This window comes from Manis javanica, chromosome 11 (genome assembly GCF_040802235.1).
Source record: "Manis javanica isolate MJ-LG chromosome 11, MJ_LKY, whole genome shotgun sequence".
NCBI classification, from domain to species: domain Eukaryota; kingdom Metazoa; phylum Chordata; class Mammalia; order Pholidota; family Manidae; genus Manis; species Manis javanica.
Window position 1 is genome coordinate 82,506,006 of NC_133166.1, and position 21,453 is coordinate 82,527,458.

General features: G+C 36.5%; 1 protein-coding gene across 2 annotated transcripts in view; it reads right to left on the reverse strand.

Moving 5' to 3' along the window:
- SLC9C2 (solute carrier family 9 member C2 (putative)) overlaps nt 1–21,453 on the reverse strand; it is a 96,440-nt gene that overhangs the window by 22,911 nt on the left and 52,076 nt on the right. For both annotated transcript variants that reach the window (XM_073216769.1, XM_073216770.1), the window contains 7 exons: nt 12,169–12,266; nt 11,065–11,184; nt 9,746–9,944; nt 8,834–9,022; nt 7,148–7,297; nt 2,894–2,945; nt 1,308–1,456 (listed from right to left, as the gene is read on the reverse strand). In XM_073216769.1, coding sequence (XP_073072870.1) covers nt 1,308–1,456; nt 2,894–2,945; nt 7,148–7,297; nt 8,834–9,022; nt 9,746–9,944; nt 11,065–11,184; nt 12,169–12,266 — 957 coding nt within the window. The remainder of the gene's footprint in view (nt 1–1,307; nt 1,457–2,893; nt 2,946–7,147; nt 7,298–8,833; nt 9,023–9,745; nt 9,945–11,064; nt 11,185–12,168; nt 12,267–21,453) is intronic.

Sequence of the window (21,453 nt, forward strand, 5' to 3'; positions counted from 1 at the left end):
TTTCAGTAAGTAACTAATGAATGATGGATTACCCATTACCTTTCTAAACAAACCTATAGGAAGAAATAAGCCTCTCCCCTAAGGGCTGTTATTTATTTATTTTAATTAATGAATATCAAGCCTTTAATTGAATCTTATATAGTCTTTCAAGTGATAAATGAGAAAAATAGAATAAAAATCACAATGTGTATAGGGGTGTAATTTAAAGAATACTGTTAAGTAGCTCTTTTCTTCCCTCTGACAGACAGTAATGAGAAATCATTTTACCCATTTAATCCTTTGCCATGATGTTACAGAGATTAAAGAGATAGAGCCACAAAGGGGAAAACTGGCCAGTCCCACACCCACTTCCCTTTTGGGGCCGTGGAGAGGGTACTATGTCCAGGGAATGATCGGTGCATGGCAGCTAATGGATGGGAGTTGCCAGTGACAAGGAAAAGCATGTGACAGCCTGGAGCAGATTGTTGGTGGGTAACACAGAACGTGGGAGCAGAACTTCCATTTTTCTGTTTATGCTAGGAAGCAGAAAGAACCCTGTATTTGCACAAATACATCCTTATTTAAATATATCCTTATCTGCATAAATACATAGTAGAGATGGTGGATGTGATAGAGTATTAAGATTAAACATTAAACATTTTTTTCCCTGTCTTATGTTCCTGATTTTTTCTGCAAATACATTTAAAACTTTCCTCAAGTCCATTTAACAATCAAGCAATTTGGATACCATCCCTGCTCCTCTCCTCTTGAAACTGCCCCTTTCCTGATCCCCACCAACACACACACACACACACACACACACACACAATCCCTACCATGTTATCATGTGACTCCCACCTCCCTCGCCACAGTTGGAAGGGACTGAACAGTACGTATTCCACCAGTGGATAGAAAAGCAGAAAAACCTAGTGATTTTGTAGTGGAGATGAAAGAAGATGCCATAAAGGGCAACCCTAACTGGAAATGGAGAGTCTGGAAAGCTTCCTACATCCTTGTTCAAGTCCCTTCCTGAGGCCTGGCCACCCACAGTGTGGGTTCCGTAAGGCACTCTGTGTCCTTTTCCCAGCTAAACCTAGCTCAGGTTGGTGTCTGTTACTTGCAACCACGTAGTTTTGACATGGAATATGCCAGGTAGCATTTGCATGAGTTGCCATTGGCGTGATAAAAGGCTGCAGGCAGATTACAGAGTTAACACCTGAGACGAATCACTCTTTTCCCAGTCTTACTCATCACACTCTGCTGAAGTGACCATGCATACTTGGGTGCTAGGTTATGGAATCAAGCAATATGAAAAACTGCTTTATTACCTTATTTATCTCTATGCCTGCATGTTTATCAATAACACCTCTTGACCAAAGGAAGGTGAGGTTTTTCAGAGCTTTAGCAATCCCGTTCCGGATTGCCTGCTTCGTCTTCAAAGCAATGACAACATCACCACCCTCATGCTCTATGAGTCCTGAAGCACATAAAACTATCAGTCAGCAAACAGTGCAATAACCACAATAATGACTAATGTTTGTATAATAGTTTATAATTTCCAAGGTATTTATGCAATATCTTTCATTCCATTTCGTGCCAGAAGGATTAGTGTTATTTTCATCTCTATTCTATGGCTACGAAAATCAGGAAATGGCTTCCCCCACAAGTAGGAGAAAATCATTCTCTCTGCCTTATTTCCACGCATCTCCTACATGTCTTCATTACGAAACTCATTACCTTGCAATATTCTTTTTACTTATTTGTCTCATCTTCATCTTCCATATTACGTAGTTTTTGTTGAATGGATGAATAAGGGGCTTAATAAAGAGCCCCTGGACCTTGGCTGGTGGGTCTTTCTGAGATCAAATTGCATATTTTTTCCTCCTTAATGAACATGAGAAGTCATGACTGGCCTGGGAGTCAAGACTAAAACTGTATCTGTTTCATCTTTGTAATCCTAACACTGAGCACAATGCCTGATATTTGGAAGGTACAGCATGATCAAGAGCAAAGTTTTTTAGCATCAGATACACCTGGATTTGAGAGCTAGCTCACCACTTATGAGCCATATGACCCTCAGGCAGGTTAACCTTTCTAAACCTCGGTTTCATCATCTATAAAATGAAAATGATAGTAGTATTTGCCACATAGAGTAATAGAAGGATTAAATGAGATAATGCATATAAAGCCACTAATATAGTTCCTGACATAATTAGCATTCAATAATCAGTTTCAGTAAACAGGAACAGGCATTCCATTTCTCAGGACTCAATCAAGAAAACTTTGCAGTATTCCATACTAATCTAAAACATAAGACAGCAGTTCCAAGGCCCTTGATCTTCAAAAGCATAGAAATAAAAATCTGCCTGTATGTAAATGGCAACAATGGGTCCTGGATTTTCTGAGACAGTGCCAAAATATTCTGACCATTGTCTCCAAATTTACCATCTCATTCATTAGGCCATATTCTTTCCATTTTGATTTGGAAAGTATGACCATTATAAGTCCATATGGCATCTTACACAATGCGGTTCTGAACACAAAGTGGTTTTACTTTATTTCTCTTATAATAATTTCCATTTATTAAGCACCTGCCTTATGCCAGGCTCTTTAACATATACTTCTGCACACTGACCCCCTTACAAGGAAAGCAGGCCCAAGAAGCTTTGTATAAAAACCTAGAGCTTTTGCAGTATACTTTAACTCAAGCTAATAGAACCCCTCTAACTTTCTGTCGTTATCTTCTGTTATACCCTTCCCAGGCTCTGCCTTTTTGCATACCAGTCCCATTATATGTGTTCAATAAATGCTTATCAAATGAATAAATAAATGAATGAGTAATTAAATGAGATCATGAACTTGTCTTCATTTGGTTAAATTATGGAATAATAAGGTAGATGCTCCAACTACCTACCTAGTTCTTTGACAGCATCTTGTTTGTTGGTTTCCAAAATTTCATTTAATTTCTGCAAGAAGTTGAGAAAATCATTCATTCTTATTATGCCAAGTGCATTTCTGGCTTTAAAATCTCAGTATACAGTTGAGGGAGACAATTTGGCTCAATTCTTCCCCCCATGTCAATTCTGCTGCTTTCCCTGTGGTCATGCTCATATGACAATGAATGTGTGCAGTCAGTAGCTTGCATAAGTACTGTGCCTAATATTTCTCAGAAAAAAAAGTGTGCACTTCTCTGTGAACCCAAGGGAATTCTTCTAGACAGCCCCATTGAGGGGGTAGCCAGCTGAGCAGCTACTGGGGAGCCAGGCTATCAGGAGCACACAAACAAGTGGAGTAAGGAGGAAATAAGGTGTCGACAAGTTTAAGTTTGTGTATCCTACAGATACCTCCTGACATAACTGAAGAGAGAGCTCCACTCCAGGGCTAGACAATCTCTGCTTAATCACATAATAGGCATTGTCAAATGCCTGCTAGGTCCCCAGCCCTGCTGCTCTTCAGGGAGGTTACTCTCTAGCTTTGAGACTTTTTGGAGCTTACACTTGGCTATACCAACAGCCCTGGGACCAACTAACTGACAGTTCCCTAGGATTGTCAGACACAGATGACTGAGATGCTGTACCCCAACAATGCATGGCATAGTGCTATTTATAGGGCTATTTACATAGTTTGTTATCTAAAGTTTAAGCAGTTCAAGTTGTGTTTTTTGGGTTTAGAAAAATCAAATGTAATATATCTCTCGTTTTGAACATAAGAATGTGGTATACAATTTTTATTAAATTGTTTCTTCTCACTCAATAACACTGAATCAATACTGGGAAGATGCCAGATTATTAGCCTGCCCACAGCACCCACATACTGTTTACATAGGCACAGATAGAGCAGCTAAGCCCCCTTCATACCAGACTGGACCTACCACAATTCTGTAAAACTGCTGTAGAAGGACCTTGCACAAGAGAGCGAGGGAACCAACGCCTGCCTTTGAAGAGAACGTAATCGTGAAAGCCGGGATAGATACGTGACTTCTCTAAAGGGGAGCTGCGACTGGTCAGTTCTTGTATCATGTCACTTTCAGCATAAACACCCAGTTTGATATCTAATCACATCTCAATAAACCACTTAAATCTTTACTATGTCTCCTTTAAAAAATGTCCAAGGGGCATTCATCTCTTCCACCTGGAGGTAAGTGCCCCCAAATCTCTATGCCTTCTCCTTCACTTTTCAAGACACATTCTTAATCCCCCAATTGGCTCTTAGTTACTTCTCTCCTCTTCCCATTCCTGAAATTATTTCTCCTCCAAATATATGCCCTTTCTGATATAAATAAATCTAGACTCTCAGTCCTTTTAATTTTCACCTCCAACATTCAAAGGAAATCAACAGGATAGAATCTTGTTGCACATTAATATTTGATCCAACAATCAATACTGCTTTGATAAATCTAGATAACATATCTATAGTGTATCTATAAAAAATATCATGACAGATATCAAATGCCTTCCTAAAATTCAGGTATACTCTTCCTATAGTGGTCCCTGATGATAAAATACAATCTTAAATGCCAGAGATATTTAACCAGGTATTTTTTAATTACTTTAGAAATTAAAAATAAAAAGATTGAGGTAGGTATCTTCACAGCTGCTTTCCCTCTCCTGAATTTAATAAGGAAAGAACCTGCTTCTTGGCTAAAAGCCTGAGGTAACTGACTCACCACAAAAAATAGGCACATCAACCAGAACACATAAGCCCCAGCCCACCCCTGATATCATGTACACACACACAATCATTAGATATACAGCTTTAGTAACCAGAATTTAAATTCATTGTCTGATTAAAAATTAGGAGTCTCACTTGGGCTGAAAAAATACCCTTCAGCTGTTAATACTATTCAGTTTAGGTCTCATCTACACATATGAAAATATAAACCAAATCACCAAACATTGAAAGAAAAAACAATGAAAGACAAGAACCGAACAACAAATATGAATTGTCATGAAGAGAAAAATGTGCCCCCCAAAAAGCAGAATAGTTCAGGAAACAAATTTTTAAAATAAAGGGATTCAAGAGAATATCACTTTTTTTAAAAAAAAGAAACAGTAACTATGAAAAAGAAGCAATCCAAGTTCGTGGAAAATGAAAAGTGTCAGGAAAGAAAAAAAATTTAATAGAAGGACTGGATAGCAGAATTCACACAGTTAAAGGCAGAATTAGTAACCAGGAAAATCAAGCTGAGGGCTCTCTTTGTAAAAAGAAAAGAACTGAAAATTATGAGCAAAGTTGAGACAGGGACTAAACTCAGAAATTGAAAAATCTGTTTAAAAGATGCCAAAAAGAGAAAATAGAAATGAGAAGAGGGAAGGAAATAATCAAGTAGTAGAAGATGGCAGGCTTCAGATTATAAAATCTCTACCAAGTGCTTCAGAAGATTAATTTTTTTTGTTGTTAATCACACCTAGACACATCTGGGTGAAATTTCAAAACTCCAAGGATAAAACATTCCTAAAAGCCTCTAAAGAGAGAAAAACAGTCACCTACAAAAGCAAAAGTAAAATCAGACTTGTATCAGCCATACTGAACATAGAGGGGCAATGTCCTCGAGAAAATGATTTCGGAGAGTCAACTATTAATTATGAGAGCAAGATAAAAAGATTTCTGGCTGTTTAAGTTGATCCATCCTATTTAAAAAATGATTTGTAGGCATAATCCAGCCTAATAAAAAGGAAAATTTAAAAATGGCTCACATGGCAATCCAGAAAAAGGAATATAACATAAAGGAAAAGAAAGAAGATAGTTAAAAAAAATTTTTTTAACCATTTGTTTCATTTATAAGTCTCTTTCAAATAGTAAATATTTAATGACAATGAATCATATTTCCTTTGTTATGGATTGAATCAAATAATAGATTCGATAGCGAATAGTATGCAATGGTTGGGATATTTTGTTTTTTTGTTTGTTTTCCTTGTATAGTCATTTATTGAAAAGAATGAAGGCTTTTGTTACAGAATAGAATGTGAATATTATCAACCTTTTCCCTATAAAATTAATAGCTCCAAAAAATTAAGGGAGGAAGAAAAAGAAAAGGCTGAAAGAGTGTTCTTATGTCCTTTTACTCTATGGCAGAGAGTAAATAAAGGCTGTTTAGAGATAACAAATCAATAATTAAATACATACACATGCATATTATTAAAGTATTACAGCAAGTAGGAGAGGAGTTTAATGCAGAAATGGTTACTGTGGGGCTGTTTCTGGAAACTGGGAGAGTGGAGGGCTGGAAGGAATACTTTAACTTCTTTCACTACGTTATTTTCAAGATATGAAATTGGAAATTTCATGAAGGTATGATTATATTTTACTACCTTTTCTGTGTTCTCTCCTCCCTCCTGATATACATATGTGGATTCAAAGACCTTAACCTTTAGGCCTTGCAGGATAAAATTAGCCCTTTTAGGAACATGACTGTGCCAAATTGTACAGTGGACTGGAGTTGACAGACTGGCGAGAGGGAACCTGGTTAGGAGATTCGTTTCATCTGCCTGTAAATGAGAGAGTCTTGAATGATACAGATAACAGATAGATAGATGATAGATAGATACTGATAGACAGATAGACAGATAGATGTAGATAATAGATAAGTAGATGACAGATTAGATAACATATACAGTGATAGACGTATAGATTATAGATAATAGATGCATAGATTAGATGATAGATGATAGATACTACTCACCCATTCCTCATACCAGTGTTTCAAGTTTTCACTGTCAAATCTTTCCCTCTCCCTTCCTCTCCACTTCAAACCTACGCTTTCATTGAAGCCTTGTTTGAATCTCAACTCCTATGTGGAGGCTTTTGTAAATGACCTACTTTTTAGAGAATGTTACAGACAGAATCTCTTCTCCACTCTGCACTCAGAAAACAAAACACAAATAGATTGTCTTCTATGACCATCAGTGAGACAGAATCTCTTCTCCACTCTGCACTCAGAAAACAAAACACAAATAGATTGTCTTCTATGACCATCAGTGAGTCTGATAATGATAGCCGAAATTTAAAGAACCCAGACGACTTTCTGCAGCCCTTCATATAAAATAATAAACAATTGAATCCCCTTCACTTGCTACAGTTTATTTGTTGGGTCATATATATGTATAGTCTTAAATGAATACCCTCAGTGAGTTTCTTTCCCCCCAAATGACTGGTTCTTGTTTCTCACCTGATATATCGATTCTCGACTAGAAATTTGTTTTATTAAAAATTTGGTGTCCTCTTGACTCTTGACATAGCCTTTGGTAATACTATACATCAGGCTGAGGCGTTTTTTGATTTGCACGTCAACAGTATTTTTCAGTGGTGGTATTGTTATCTGGAATAACAGAGAAAAAAAAACCCTGAAAATTTGCTGAGGAAAAGCACCCTCTAAGGCAAACATTCTCAAAGTGTTGTCTCTGCTTCAACAGTGACACCACCCAGAGACCTACTAGAAATGCAAATTATCAGGTCCCACTCCAGACCTGCTGAACCAGTAACTTTGAGAATGGACCCTAGTAATCAGCGTTTTAACAAGTTCATACTACAGAGTTGACTTCCACAACAATACATCTTCACATCTTTCAACCTGACTCTTCAAAAAGTATTACTTTAATTATAATTATTTTCCATTCATTTGCATAAGATCTCTGCATAAAAACGGATTGATTACCTAAGGAAGCTTCTACCTTTCATTTTAAGACTTCACCTCATACTACATACTTGAAATCTAATTTCAAGAGTCATTAGCATTATGGTGGGTTATACCTTATATGAGCACCTTGCTCTATACTCAGCTCATGCGGCAAAAATCGTAACTAATCAAAATTACCACTTAAGGCAGGTTTTGTGTATATAATTCTGTCTAGTAATTCCTATGAACACTAAAGTTTGGTTAACACAGAATCAAGGAAGGAACACAAAAGAAAGTGTACAAGCACAAGTCTGAGCATGCAAACATTTCTCCCTTCAGGAGAAATAAAATTTCTTGGAGAATAGGCACTAGATGGAGGATTTTATTGTATGTTTTTATCATCTGGATTTGTTGCAATTTTTCTTAATATGAAGCCTCTGTAACTTCCATCCACAATAGCAAACTTGTTTAATGTCATAAGAATTAAGTAACTCAATAAAAAAAAAACAGAGTAGCAAGTGAAATCATCTAAAGCTCCCACATTAAAAGCTTATATAATGCAACTAACTCCACTGGAAAGGGAGAAAGGAGGAGTCTGAACTAAGCCTGTAAAACTAAAAAGCCATCTTCAGAATCAAAACCAGAGCCATAAAAAAGGGAACAATAACTGTTAAGGAGATTAAAGGTCACCGTAAAATGAAATTCTCTAGGCAGTATGCCATGAGAGTGTGGGCTACAGAGAAAATATTTTTATGCTTCTGCACAGTTAGGGCTTTAAGAGAAAATTTTACTAAAACTTGGAGAACTTGTTCCTGGATCACCCTGCTTCCAGTGGCAGCAACATTTTCATTCATTCATTCATTCAACCAGTATTGATTAAGTACTTACTGCATGCTAAGCATCCTTCTAGAGCCATAGGTTACAACAGTGACCAAAACAAAGATCCCTACCTCATGGAGAGTGCACACAACCTACAGTGAAAAGGTGATACATGCTATGGGGGGAAAATAAAAGCTAATCACGTTGCCATTTTACAGGGCTGCCAGGAAAGGTCTCTGTGGGAAGGGGTATTTGAACAATAATTTGAAGGAAGTGAGAGAGTGAACCAACTAGATACTTGAGAGAGTGTTCCAAAAGAAACAGCTACCCCTGTAATTTCTTTCAAAATTATGTTTTTTCTTTTAACACATTTAAAAGTGAAGGAAAAAAATACCAATATTTTTAAATGTGATGTTTTACCTTAATGACAAGAATAAGCCTAAGTATTCTGAGGTATCCTATTATTACGGTAATTTGAATAAAAGGCATGTTGATCAATCTCAATCTGACAAAGTATATACAAAGGATATCAATGATTCCAATAATCACGAAAAAAAATTCCAAAGTATTCCAGTGTTGGTGAAAATATTTCCTTTTCAAAATTATTATCTGTTTAGAAAAAACACAGAACATAGGTCATTTCATAGCACCTATACAATGATGCATATGTGTGGAGTGGGACAATCTTAAAAATGAACAGTTAAATCCTCAACTACAGATGAGTCATATTCCAAAAGTTGGGTTTTAAGTTATTTAATTGGAATTCTAAAAAAATTCTTCTTAATCTGCAATATCAAAAATTGTAATTTGATTCAAAAATATTTATATAATCTATGATGAAGCAGGAATACCAAAAACAAGTAATGAAAAATAGCAGTAAATAGATTCACTGTAATACTAAGAATTAATGTGTGAAAACAGTAGTGCTGAATAAATCGTGTTTGAAGCATTAAACCTAAACAGTAGTTCTCATCTTACATTATGACAAGGACCTAGCAACCCAGTTTGGTTTTATTCACTTATTTATTTTTTGCATCATAACAGAGAGTATTTGAGGGAAACATCCATGTATGGATTTTCAGTTCTCTTTTACCTGATCTTTGAGATTCTTCCCACTTTCACAATGCTCATCTGATATCCAAGACCTTGCCTATTATACTGGTTTGTTATTAAATTCAGAAAATTCAAAAAGATTACTAAAATTCCAGGATGCTATCAACTATTATAGCAAATGGCTTCCAGTGTCAAGTTATTTCAAAAATATGACAAGAAGAGATTCAAAATATATGAATTGTTATTTTTTATAAGATACAACTCTAATTTTAATAGTACCTTCAATGCTGATTCTAATGCATGTAAAAATATAAAATAGTAGTTTACTGATATTAGTGCTGCCACATTTAACTCTCTTGCCATTGGCCATAGATGCATTATTATAGGATAAATGTAGATTAATGTTATAATATATCCTGCATATTCAAATTCTTCTGAAAATACAATGTAGTATACAAAAATCAGAAATTTATTATTCCTGAAAAAAATAATAAAATGTGAGATTACTTTAAAAGTATAACAATTAAGATGTGAAGTTCAATATTTGTTTAAACAAATCACTAACATTAATTTGAAAAAGATTATAAATACAAAACAACAGATAAACAAAAGTCTAAAACATACTTTCTATACATAAAAATCATAGTGAAGAGAGATAAAATATGGCTCTTGTTATTCTATATCAAGGATGTGGAGCATTTTTTTTAAATCAAGACAATATGTAGGAAACAATTCAAAGATTCATACATCAAAAGCAAGAAACAAATAAATTTAGGGTAAAACATCAGCATTGTTTAAAAATAAGACCAGGAAAAAAACATTCTATTTGATATTTACCATGACATACATTAAAAAATTTTTCAGTCCATCTGAAGTAGAGCCTACCAGAAAGAGGTTACCTGGATATATGTCAAGATTCAAGGGTTTAAATTTTTTCTCTTTCTCCTTACACTTAGTAGAAGAAAGTAAAAATTATCGGAATTTGTTATGAAAGCTATGTTAACATCCTGTTATAAAATGTAACAGCGTTAAATCCTCCGATATCTTCTCATTAATTACATCTTGTCTTTCCACTTTAAAAAGGATATAAGCTCACAACTTAACGTAACAAAGCAAGGAGTCTATACAAGTAAAATCTGTAACTTGTGACATTTTAGAAAATCAATTATAGGTATATGAAACCCATGCCTTGTTCTTCCTAGTTCCAAACAGAACCACCCTGTGGCACAGATTAAATTAAATTGAGAGCTAGATCCAGCGCACATGCATATCTCAGCCCTGCTCAGTGTTATACCCAATGACTACGAAAGCAGCCCAGTGGGTAACGTGACCCTAAGACATGGCAACTAAAACTTGAAGAATCCAAACATGACCACACGTTTCTTCTTCTTCCTGCCCATTTTCTAAGAGAGGTGTCAGTGAAGTTGCTAAAACAGTATGGAGAGGAGAAGCCCTCTTCTCTTTCCTTCACCACTCAACCAGTAACAGTTGATCATATTATTTTTTTTTAATGAGGAAAATCAAGGTAATATACTCTGACAATACAGAAAAGGTCATATTTTCAAGTATACTGCTACTAAATGGTCACAATACTTAACCCATATGGAAGTCCAGGTGACTTCTCTTTATGGTATTCCAAAGAAGTTAACATGTCTTTGAACTTCATAAGCCAACTTCTAGTTCTTACATAAGTTAAAACATCATAAATACTCATGAATCTAACAGAGAAAAAAATTTATGTTATAACAAAAGGCAAATATTGTACTTTTGGGTAATATCAAAAAAGGTTTCTTAAATATATTCAGTCCTGAGCCTCTGTACCCATCCACCTATCCACCCATGGTCACGGTACAGGAACATTTCTAATATGAGACTCCTACTACCTCTGTTCCTGAAACCATTCCTGACCTGAGATAGAACATAACTAAATGAAACTAACATAACAACGCTAAGTAAACATGACTAGAACATGATTAAAGTTTCTCCAGACCAATCTTCGGGGTTTGGAATCAAGCTCCCCTTTGTCTTGCTGTGCCAAGATGCTCCAAGGCCCTGAAGACCGGGCCCTTTATCTAGGAACTGATAAACTGTATCTAGGCACTGACTCTGATCTCTCAGATAGATTACCAGGCTGCTGAAACATTAGGTGTCACTCGGACTGGATTTCCAACGCTGTTGCTCCACAGCTTTGTCCTGGACTACTATCTCATGTTTGCCAGGACTGTGACCAGATAGCAGCATATCTCTAAGATACTGAACTTTTCCCACAAGATTTAATGGCATTTATTAGCTCCACCAGTTAGTGCAAATCCTCCATAGCCTGTTCCAGCCCAGGGAGCCATCTAATGGCAGGCTACAGACTTCCTTACCTCCCCATCCAATAACTTAGTGAATATGATATAAAGACAAAATAATTGTAATAGTAATTGAAACCATACGGGCTCTCTTTCATGGCTCCCTGAGTCTCTTATACAAATACACTGTAGTCAGATCTTCCTCCAGAATCTCCTAATGTAACAACCAATGTTATGAACCCTCAGGGAAAAACAATGAAAACAAGTAAAATACGATGAATGGACAGACTGATAAATGAAGACAGATGAAACAGATTGATTGATCTGGACATTTAACTCTGTTCATTCTTTATCACAATTTTACCCACTCAATTTTAGAAATATAGATTAATGAAGTGTTACACTCACTTTCCTCGGATGGGACAGTAGCTTTTGATAGCACCAATTAATATCCGGGCTGCTTCCACATCCAGGATTCCATCACTACATTGTTTTTCAAAGCTCCTCTAAACATACAATTTTATATAAAAATTACAAAGGACCAAAACATTAACATCATATACTCTGCTTGACCTTTAAAAAGATTACTACTGAAATCAATATGAAATACTGATTTTGCAAAGTATTGTCCTGCGTTAAAAAACATACACAGTTTCCTGACTTCAAGAAACTTAAAATCCATACAACTCAAAGACTTTACTGCAACAATATAAATAGCATCAGTGTCATCATCTTTCTACAGCAGAACAGATAGCGCAAAGCATTAATTCAAAGAGTGACTGATCATCTCAGCCTCACAAAGAACTACCAAGGGAGAGAAGTAAACCGGTTCTTTTTTTCTCCTCTTATCTCAGGTTTATTGAGATATAATTAACACATAGCATTGTGTAAAGTATACAGTGTGATGATTTGATGCACATATATATTGCAAAATGATTACCACAATAAGGTTAGTGAACACATCCATCACTCCACATAATTACAGTTTTTTGTGTGCGATGAGAACATTTAAGATCCTCTCTTAGCAACTTTCAAGTATATAATACAGTGTTGTTAGCTAGAGTCACCATGCTATACATTAGGTCCCCAGAATTTATTTATCTTATAACTGTGCTTGCACTCTGATCAACATCTCCCCATTTCCCCCACCCTCCAGCCCCTGTAAACAACCATTCTAATCTCTGTTTCTATGAATTTGACTTTTTCAGATTTCACATATAAGTGAGATCATACAGTGTTTGTCTTTCTCTGTCTGACTTATTTCACTTAGCATAATGTCCTCAAGGCACATCCGTGTTGTTGCAAATGGCAGGATTTCCTTCTGTTTTATGGTTGAATAACTTTATATATTATATATAATGATACATAAATAAATATATATGCAATGTTAGTTACGTAATATTGCACATATTATATCATATATATATATATATATATATATATATATATATAAACATAACATATAATGAGGTCATTATAAAGAGGTCTTGGTTTGCCAGGTTGAAACCTGTTTCTCATCTGCAGTCTCTCCAGCTGGCAAAAGATCTAGGACTAAAGACCAAATCTATACGGCTGTCAGCAAAATACGGCCCCTCAGTCAAGATCAAATCAAGGTGTGGCTGAAAATCCTTGTTAAGACCATTGAAAGATTAAATGTAACGCTTAGTCCACCACACAAACTAAAGGCTTTCTCAGACTCATGTCATCAGACACGTGGCCTGTCTAAAAAGGAATTGTGGAGTGGAGTAGACTATAATCAGATTCATTTAAAATGCACACATGTTTAAGACAATTGCATCAGATTGAAATAAAAAAGACAACTGCAATAAATGAAGATAAACTTTCCAAGCTTCGACTGGCAGAAATCAGATTGAGAAGACCACTCAGCTACAAAAACAGGTTATTTCCTATGGAAATGTAAATAATGGGGAGAACTGGGGCATATGCCCAGCTGGATTTCAGAATTGCCATTGATCAGTGATCAATCAGTGCTTCCTGTTCTTCCTCTTCTTGAACAGAAGTGTCTGTTGATCAGCACTACCTCTTGGGGGACAGAAGGAACAGAAAAGTTGTCTTTCAGTTTACAAGTCTCTAGATCAAGAGGAATCACACCTAAGAAGATGCAACAAAGGAGCCTCAGCAAACCCTAGACAAATGCAGATCACGAGATACTGGACTTTGAATCTGATACCCTAATAGGATCAAGCTTTGGGTGGGGGGATCTTAGAAAAGGATGAGTGTATTTTGATTGTAGGAGGGGAATAAATATTATGGCCACTGAGTATACTGTGACACATTAAATACAAATTCTCTGCATCTGTTCTCATCAAGAGGCTGAGTCTATTGCCCGAACCCTTGAATTAACATGGCCTCATTCACAAGTCTGGTAGTAGGATATCAACTCTTGGCCATGTGCCTCTGTTTCCTTCCATGTGGCCTCTCATTCTTCAGAGACAAGGCCAGCTTCCTCACAGGACAATCTCAGGGGTATTCAAAGTGGAAAAGGTATAAGCTACAAATCATCTCAAGGCATGTGCTCCAGAACACCCCCAAAATCACTTTTGCCCTATTTTATTCATCAAAACAAGTCACAGAAACAGCCCAAATTCAATGGGGGAGGGGATATAGATACTGGCTCTTAACAAGAGGCTCTACAAAGAATTTATGACCATACTTGAATACTCTGGATAAGAGCCTTTCAAACTCTAAGAATATTTTTTAATTAAGTATACAAATGTTTAAAAGAATGAAGATATAGTATTAACATTTTTATATTAAGAAGAATATGCCCTTCAACAGATAAAAAATGAAAGAAATTATAGTATATCAGAGGAAGAGATTAAAGATGGAGGCGTGAGAGGTAAGACAGAGGATTCCTCCTAAAACAGCATATAATATGGAAATATAATTAATACAACTAATCCTGAAAGAGCAACAGGGAAGAGGGCTGTGCCAGACTGCATACACCTGGAGAAAAGAATAAACCTCATGGAACAGGGTAATGTACCAAAGCCATGGCCAGCAGGACCCAAGACACTCCCCCACCTCAGCTCAGGGGCGAGAGGAAGAGAAATGGAGTGGGGAGGAAATTGAGGTCTGGACTGCTGAAGACCTAGGTCTGGAGATCTGCTCTGGGAGCACAAACCTACATTGCATGGTGCTCTCATGATTAGGGCGGGGTTGGAAAACTAAGATAGGCAGAATACCTGGAGAGACTGAGATTCCAGTCGCTTGTGGAAAACAGGGATCCATATCTGGCTGCTCTGGGAGAAAAGAATGGCAGGCAGTCTGAGAGACTTCCTAACCAGCAAGATGGATGCTAAAGGGGCAAGGACTGCACAGAGCTTACTGCTCAGGAGAAAGAACAAGTGGACAAAATTGTCTAGGTGGACTCTGCCCAGCAGGTTGGGAACTTTCATGATCTTCAGGTAATCCAGACCCCTGGCTGGCTACGCAGCTGCAAGGCCCCCCTCCATAATACGCAGCCTGCTGTGTCTTCCTCCCAGCCAGCCTGCACCTGGCTTGCAAACTGGCAAACCCTGCACTAGCATTAGGCCAAACAGAAGGAAGCCCTACCTATAGCAGCTACAAACACAAAGCACAGAGGCTTATACCTGTGTGCTCAGCCCACTGGTTCTGGCAGTGGAGACAGGCATAGCAGCCAGGAAGCAGGAAACAGCTCTTTCCTCCCTGCAGACACCAACACTGCTCTGCTCTGACCCCCAACATTGCTCCAGGGGCTAAGCAGCTCCAGAGAGTAGAGCTTCTGGGCACTAGAGGCTGCCACATAAAAATATGAAATGTCAAAGGAACATGTTTCAAAGCAAAATTATAAATATACCAGAGGAAGAGTCAAATGAAATCAACCTCATGAATCTTCCTGAGATTTCAAAATGAAAATCATAAACATGCTCATGGAGGTACAGAAAAAATTCAAGAACTCAGGAATGAATCCCAGTTGGAGATACAATTATTACGGAGCACAGTATCAGAAAAGAAACATACAATGGAAGGTTTTAAAAGCAGATTATATATGGAGGAGGAGATGATAAATGAAATATAAAGTAGAGAAGAAGAATACAAAGAAGCCGAGGAAAAGAGAGAAAAAAGGATCTCGAAGAATGAAAAAACATTGAGAGACCTGTGTTACCACTACAAATGGAACAATATTCATATTATAGGGGTACCAAAAGAAGAAGAGACATATAAAGGGATAGAAAGTGTCTTTGAGGAAGTAATTGCTGAAAACTTCCCCATCTGGGGAAGGAGATAGTCTCTCAGGCCAAGGAGGTACACAAATCTCCCAACACAAGGGACCCAAAGAGGACAACACCAAGACATATAATAATTAAAATGGCAAAGATCAAGGGTAAAGACAGACTATTAAAAGCAGGAAGAGAGAAAAACAAGATCACATACAAAGGAAAACCCATGAAGCTGTCATCATACTTCTCAGCAGAAACCTTGCAGGCCAGAGGGAGTGGCATGATATATTTAATCAATGAAGCAGAAGGGCCTCAAACCAAGAATACTTTATCTAGCAAGATCATCATTTAAATTTGAAGGAGGGATTAAACAATTTCCAGATAAGCAAAAGCTGAGAGTATTTAGCTTCCACAAACCATCTGTACAGTGTATTTTGGAGGGACTGCTATAGACAGAAGTATTCCTAAGGTTACATAGCTGTCACCAGAGGTAATAAAAAGATATAGACAAAGAGTACACAATAAGATACCTAATATATAAAGAATGGAGGAGGAATAAAAGGGGAGGTTAAAAAAAAAGAACCTTTGGATTGTGTTTCTAGTAGCATACTAAGTGAGTTAAGTTAGACTCTTAGATAGTAAGGAAGTTACCCTTGAACCTTTGGTAACCACAAATATAAAGCCTGCAATGGCAATAAGTACATACCTATCAATAATCACCCTAAATGTAAATGGTCTGAATGTGTCAATCAAAAGACATAGTTACTGAATGGATAACAAAACAAGACCCAACTATATACTGCCTACAAGAGACTCACTTCAAACCCAAAGACATACACAGACTAAAAGTGAAGGGATGGAAAAAGATATTTCATGCAATTAAGAGATAGAAAAAAGCAGGAGTTGAAGGGCTCTTTCAGGCAAAATGGACTTCAAAACAAGGAAGGACATTATATAATGATAAAGGGGTCAATCAAACAAGATGATATAATCATTATAAATATCTATGCACCCAAAACAGGAGCACCCACATATGTGAAACAAATACTAACAGAATTAAAAGAGGAAATAGAATGCAATATATTCATTCTAGGAGACTTCAACACTCCACTCACTACAAAGGACAGATCAACTAGACAGAAAATAAATAAGGAGACAGAGGCACTGAACAACACATTAGAATAAATGGGTACAAAACTACACCCAAAAGTAGCAGGATACACATTCTTCTGAAGTGTACATGAAACATTTCCAAGAATAGATCATATACTAGGCCACAAAAAGAGCCTCACTAAACTCAAAAAGACTGAAATTGTACCAACCAGTTTCTCAGACCACAAAGGTAAGAAACTAGAAATAAATTATGCAAAGAAAATGAAAAATCCCACAAACACATGGAGGCTTCACAACATGCTCCTAAATAACCAATGGATCAATGACCAAATAAAAACAGAGATCAAGCAACATACAGAGACAAATGACAACAATAATTCAACACTGCAAAATCTGTAGGACACAGCAAAGGCTGTACTGAGAGGAAAGTATATTGCAATGCAGGCCTACGTCAGGTAAGAACAACCTCATATGAACAGTCCAAAATCACAATTAATGAAACTAGAAAAAGAAGAACAAATGAGACCCAAAGTCAGTAGAAGGAGGGACATAATAAAAATTAGAGCAGAAATAAGTAAAATCAAGAAGAATAAAACAATAGAAAGAATAATGAAAGCAAGAGTTGGTTCTTCAAGAAAATAAACAAAATAGATAAACCCCTAGCCAGACTTATCAAGAAAAAAAGAGAGTCTACACACATAAACAGAATCAGAAATGAGAAAGGAAAAACCACTACAGACACCACAGAAATACAAAGAATTTTTAGAGAATACTATGAAAAATTATATGCTAATAAACTGGACACCTAGAAGAAATGGATAACTTTCTAGGAAAATAAAACATTCCAAGACTGACCCAGGAAGAAACAGAAAATCTGAACAGACCAATTACAAGCAAAGAAATTGAATTGGTAATCAAAAAACTACAAAAGAACAAAACTCCTAGACCAGATGGCTTCACTGCTGAATTTTACCAAACATTTCTGAAGACCTAATACCCATCCTCCTTAAAGTTTTCCAAAAAGTAGAAGAGGAGGGAATACTTCCAAACTCATTCTACAAGGCCAGCATCACTCTCATACCAAAACCAAGCCAAGACACCACAAAAAAAGAAAATTACAGACCAATATCCCTGATTAACATAGATGCAAAAATACTCAACAAAATATTAGCAAACTGAATTTCAAAATATATCAAAAAAATCAACCACCATGATCAAGTAGGATTTATTACAGGGGTGCAAGGATGGTACAGTATTAGAAAATCCATCAACATCATGCACCACATCAAAAAAAGGACAAAAACCACATGATCATCTCCATAGATGCCAAAAAAGCATTTGACAAAATTCAACATCCTTTCATGATAAAAACTCTGAACAAAATGGGTATAGAGAGCAAGAACATCAACATAATAAAGGCTATATATAACAAACCCACAGCCAACATCATACTTTACAGCGAGAGGCTGAAAGCCTTTCCTTTAAGGTTGGGAACAAGACAAGGACGCCCATTCTCTCCACTTTTAGGCAACATAGTACTGGAGATCCTTGCCACAGCAATTACACAACACAAAGAAATAAAGGGCATCCAGATTGGTAAGGAAGAAGTTAAACTGTCACTGTTTACAGATGACATGATATTGTACATAAAAAACCCTAAAGAATCCACTCCAAAACTACTAGATCTAATATCTGAATTCAGCAAAGTTGCAGGATACAAACTTAATACACTGAAATTTGTGGCATTCCTATACACTATCGATGAACTAGCAGAGAGAGAAATTAGAAAAACAATTCCATCCACAATTGCACCAAAAAGAATAAATTACCTAGGAATAAACCTAACCAAGGAAGTGAAAGACCTATACTTTGAAAACTACAAGACACTCATGAGAGAAATTAAAGATACCAATAAATGGAAACACATCCCGTGCTAATAGATAGGGAGAATTAATAGTGTTAAAATGGCCATCCTGCCAAAAGCAATCTACAAATTCAATACAATTCCTATCAAAATACCAACAGTATTCTTCAGTGAACTAGAGCAAATCATTCTAAAATGCATATGGAACGACAAAAGACCCCAAATAGCCAAAGCAATCATGAGAAGGAAGAATAAAGCTGGGGGAATTATGCTCCCCAACTTCAAGCTCTACTACAAAGCCACAGTAATCAAGACAATTTGATCCTGGCACAAGAACAGAACAATAGACCAATGGAACAGACTAGAGAGCCCAGATATAAACCCAACCATATATGGTCAATTAATATACAATGGGGAAATGACAGTCTCTTCAACAGCTGGTGTTGGCAAAACTGGACAGCTACATGCAAGAGAATGAATCTAGATTATTGTCTAACCCATACACAAAAGTAAACTCAAAATGGATCAAAGACCTGAATGTAAGTTATGAAACCATAAAACTCTTAGAAGACAACATAGGCAAAAATCTCCTGAATACAAACATGAGCAACTTCTTCCTGAATGCATCCTCTCAAGCAAGGGAAACAAAAGCAAAAACAAACACATGGGACTACATCAAACTAAAAAGCTTCTGTATGGCAAAGGACACCATCAACAGAACAAAAAGGCATCCTACAGTATGGGAGAATATATCTGTAAATGACATATCTGATAAGGGGTTAACATCCAAAACATATAAAGAACTCACACACCTCAATATCCAAAAAGCAAATAACCCAATTAAAAAATGGGTGGAGGATATGAAAGACAATTCAAAGAAGAAATTCAGATGGCCAACAGGCACATGAAAAGGTGCTCCACATCACTAATCATCAGGGAAATGCAAATTAAAACCACAGTGAGATATCACCTCCCACCAGTAAGGATGGCCAGCATTGGAAGACTAAGAACAACAAATGCTGGCGAGGAGGCAGAGAAAGGGGAACACTCCTACACTGTTGGTGGGAATGTAAGCTAGTTCAACCATTGTGGAAAGCAAAATATAGAGGTTCCTCAAAAAACTAAAAATAGAAACACCATTTGACCCAGGAATCCCACTCCTTGGAATTTACCCAAAGAATACAACTCCTCAGATTCAAAAAGACATATGCACCCCTATGTTTATCACAGCACTATTTACAACAGCCTAGATATGGAAGCAACCTAAGTGTCTATCTATAGATGAATGGATAAGGATGATGTGGTACATATACACAATGGAATACTATTCAACCATAAGAAACAAACCATACCATTTGCAACAACATGGATGGAGCTGGAGGACATTATGTTCAGTGAAATAAGCCAGGTGGAGAAAGACAAATGCCAAATGATTTCCCTCATTTGTGGAGTATAACAACAAAGCAAAATTGAAGGAACAAAACAGCAGCAGACTCACAGACTCCAAGAAGGGACTAGCGGTTACCAAAGGGGAGGGGTGTGGGAGGGTGGCTGTGGAGGGAAGGAGAAGGGGATTGAGGGGTATTATGTTTAGTACTCATGGTGTGAGGGGTCACCGGGAAACCAATGTAGCACAGAGAAGGCAAATAGTGAATCTGTGGCATCTTACTACACTGATGGACAGTGACTGCAATGCGGTATGGGTGGCAACTTGATAATATGGGTAAATGTAGTAACCACATGTTTTTTTCATGTGAAAACTTCATAAGAGTGTATATCAATAATACCTTAATAAAAAAAATTTTTTAAATGAAAGAAATGAGTGAGGAAGGTATTTATAGATTAAGAGACTTGAAGGTCATATCTGTTAATAACAACGCATGAACTTTATTGGAATCTAGTTAAAAAACAAACTGAAAATATGCATTTGTCACATTTACAAGACAATTGGAAATGTGATCATTGACTCAATATTTGATGTCATTGGGGAATTAGTAATTCTTAGGTACAATATTAGCATTTTCTTTAAAGACCTAAAATTTAGAAATACAAATTGAAATATTTACAGATAAAAATGATAAATCTGGAATTTGTTTAAAAATAATATGGAAGGTGAAGTGAATGAAGGTGTAGATGGGGCAAAGTTGGTCACGTGTGAATGGTTTTTAAGGCTGCATGATGGGTACATAGGGATTCATTACACTATTCTATCTACTTTTGTATGTTAGAAATTCTTCATAATAAGTAAGTAAGAGTAAAGACGGACAACTTTGGCATAATGAAGATTTTATATACTTGTACTACTTGTACTATTGAGTAAGATTTGTCCTATTAGAATACAACCGCAATTTAAAATGTGCAACTTGATAAGTTGATTTCAGCTTGATTTCACCTAGTACTTTTCCTATGTTTATATTAGAACACTTAAATATTAAATCTTAAGTATTTAAAGAGAATTTTTAATTCACTAGATTTATCTTGACTTATTAGATTTACAGGAGTCAACCACTT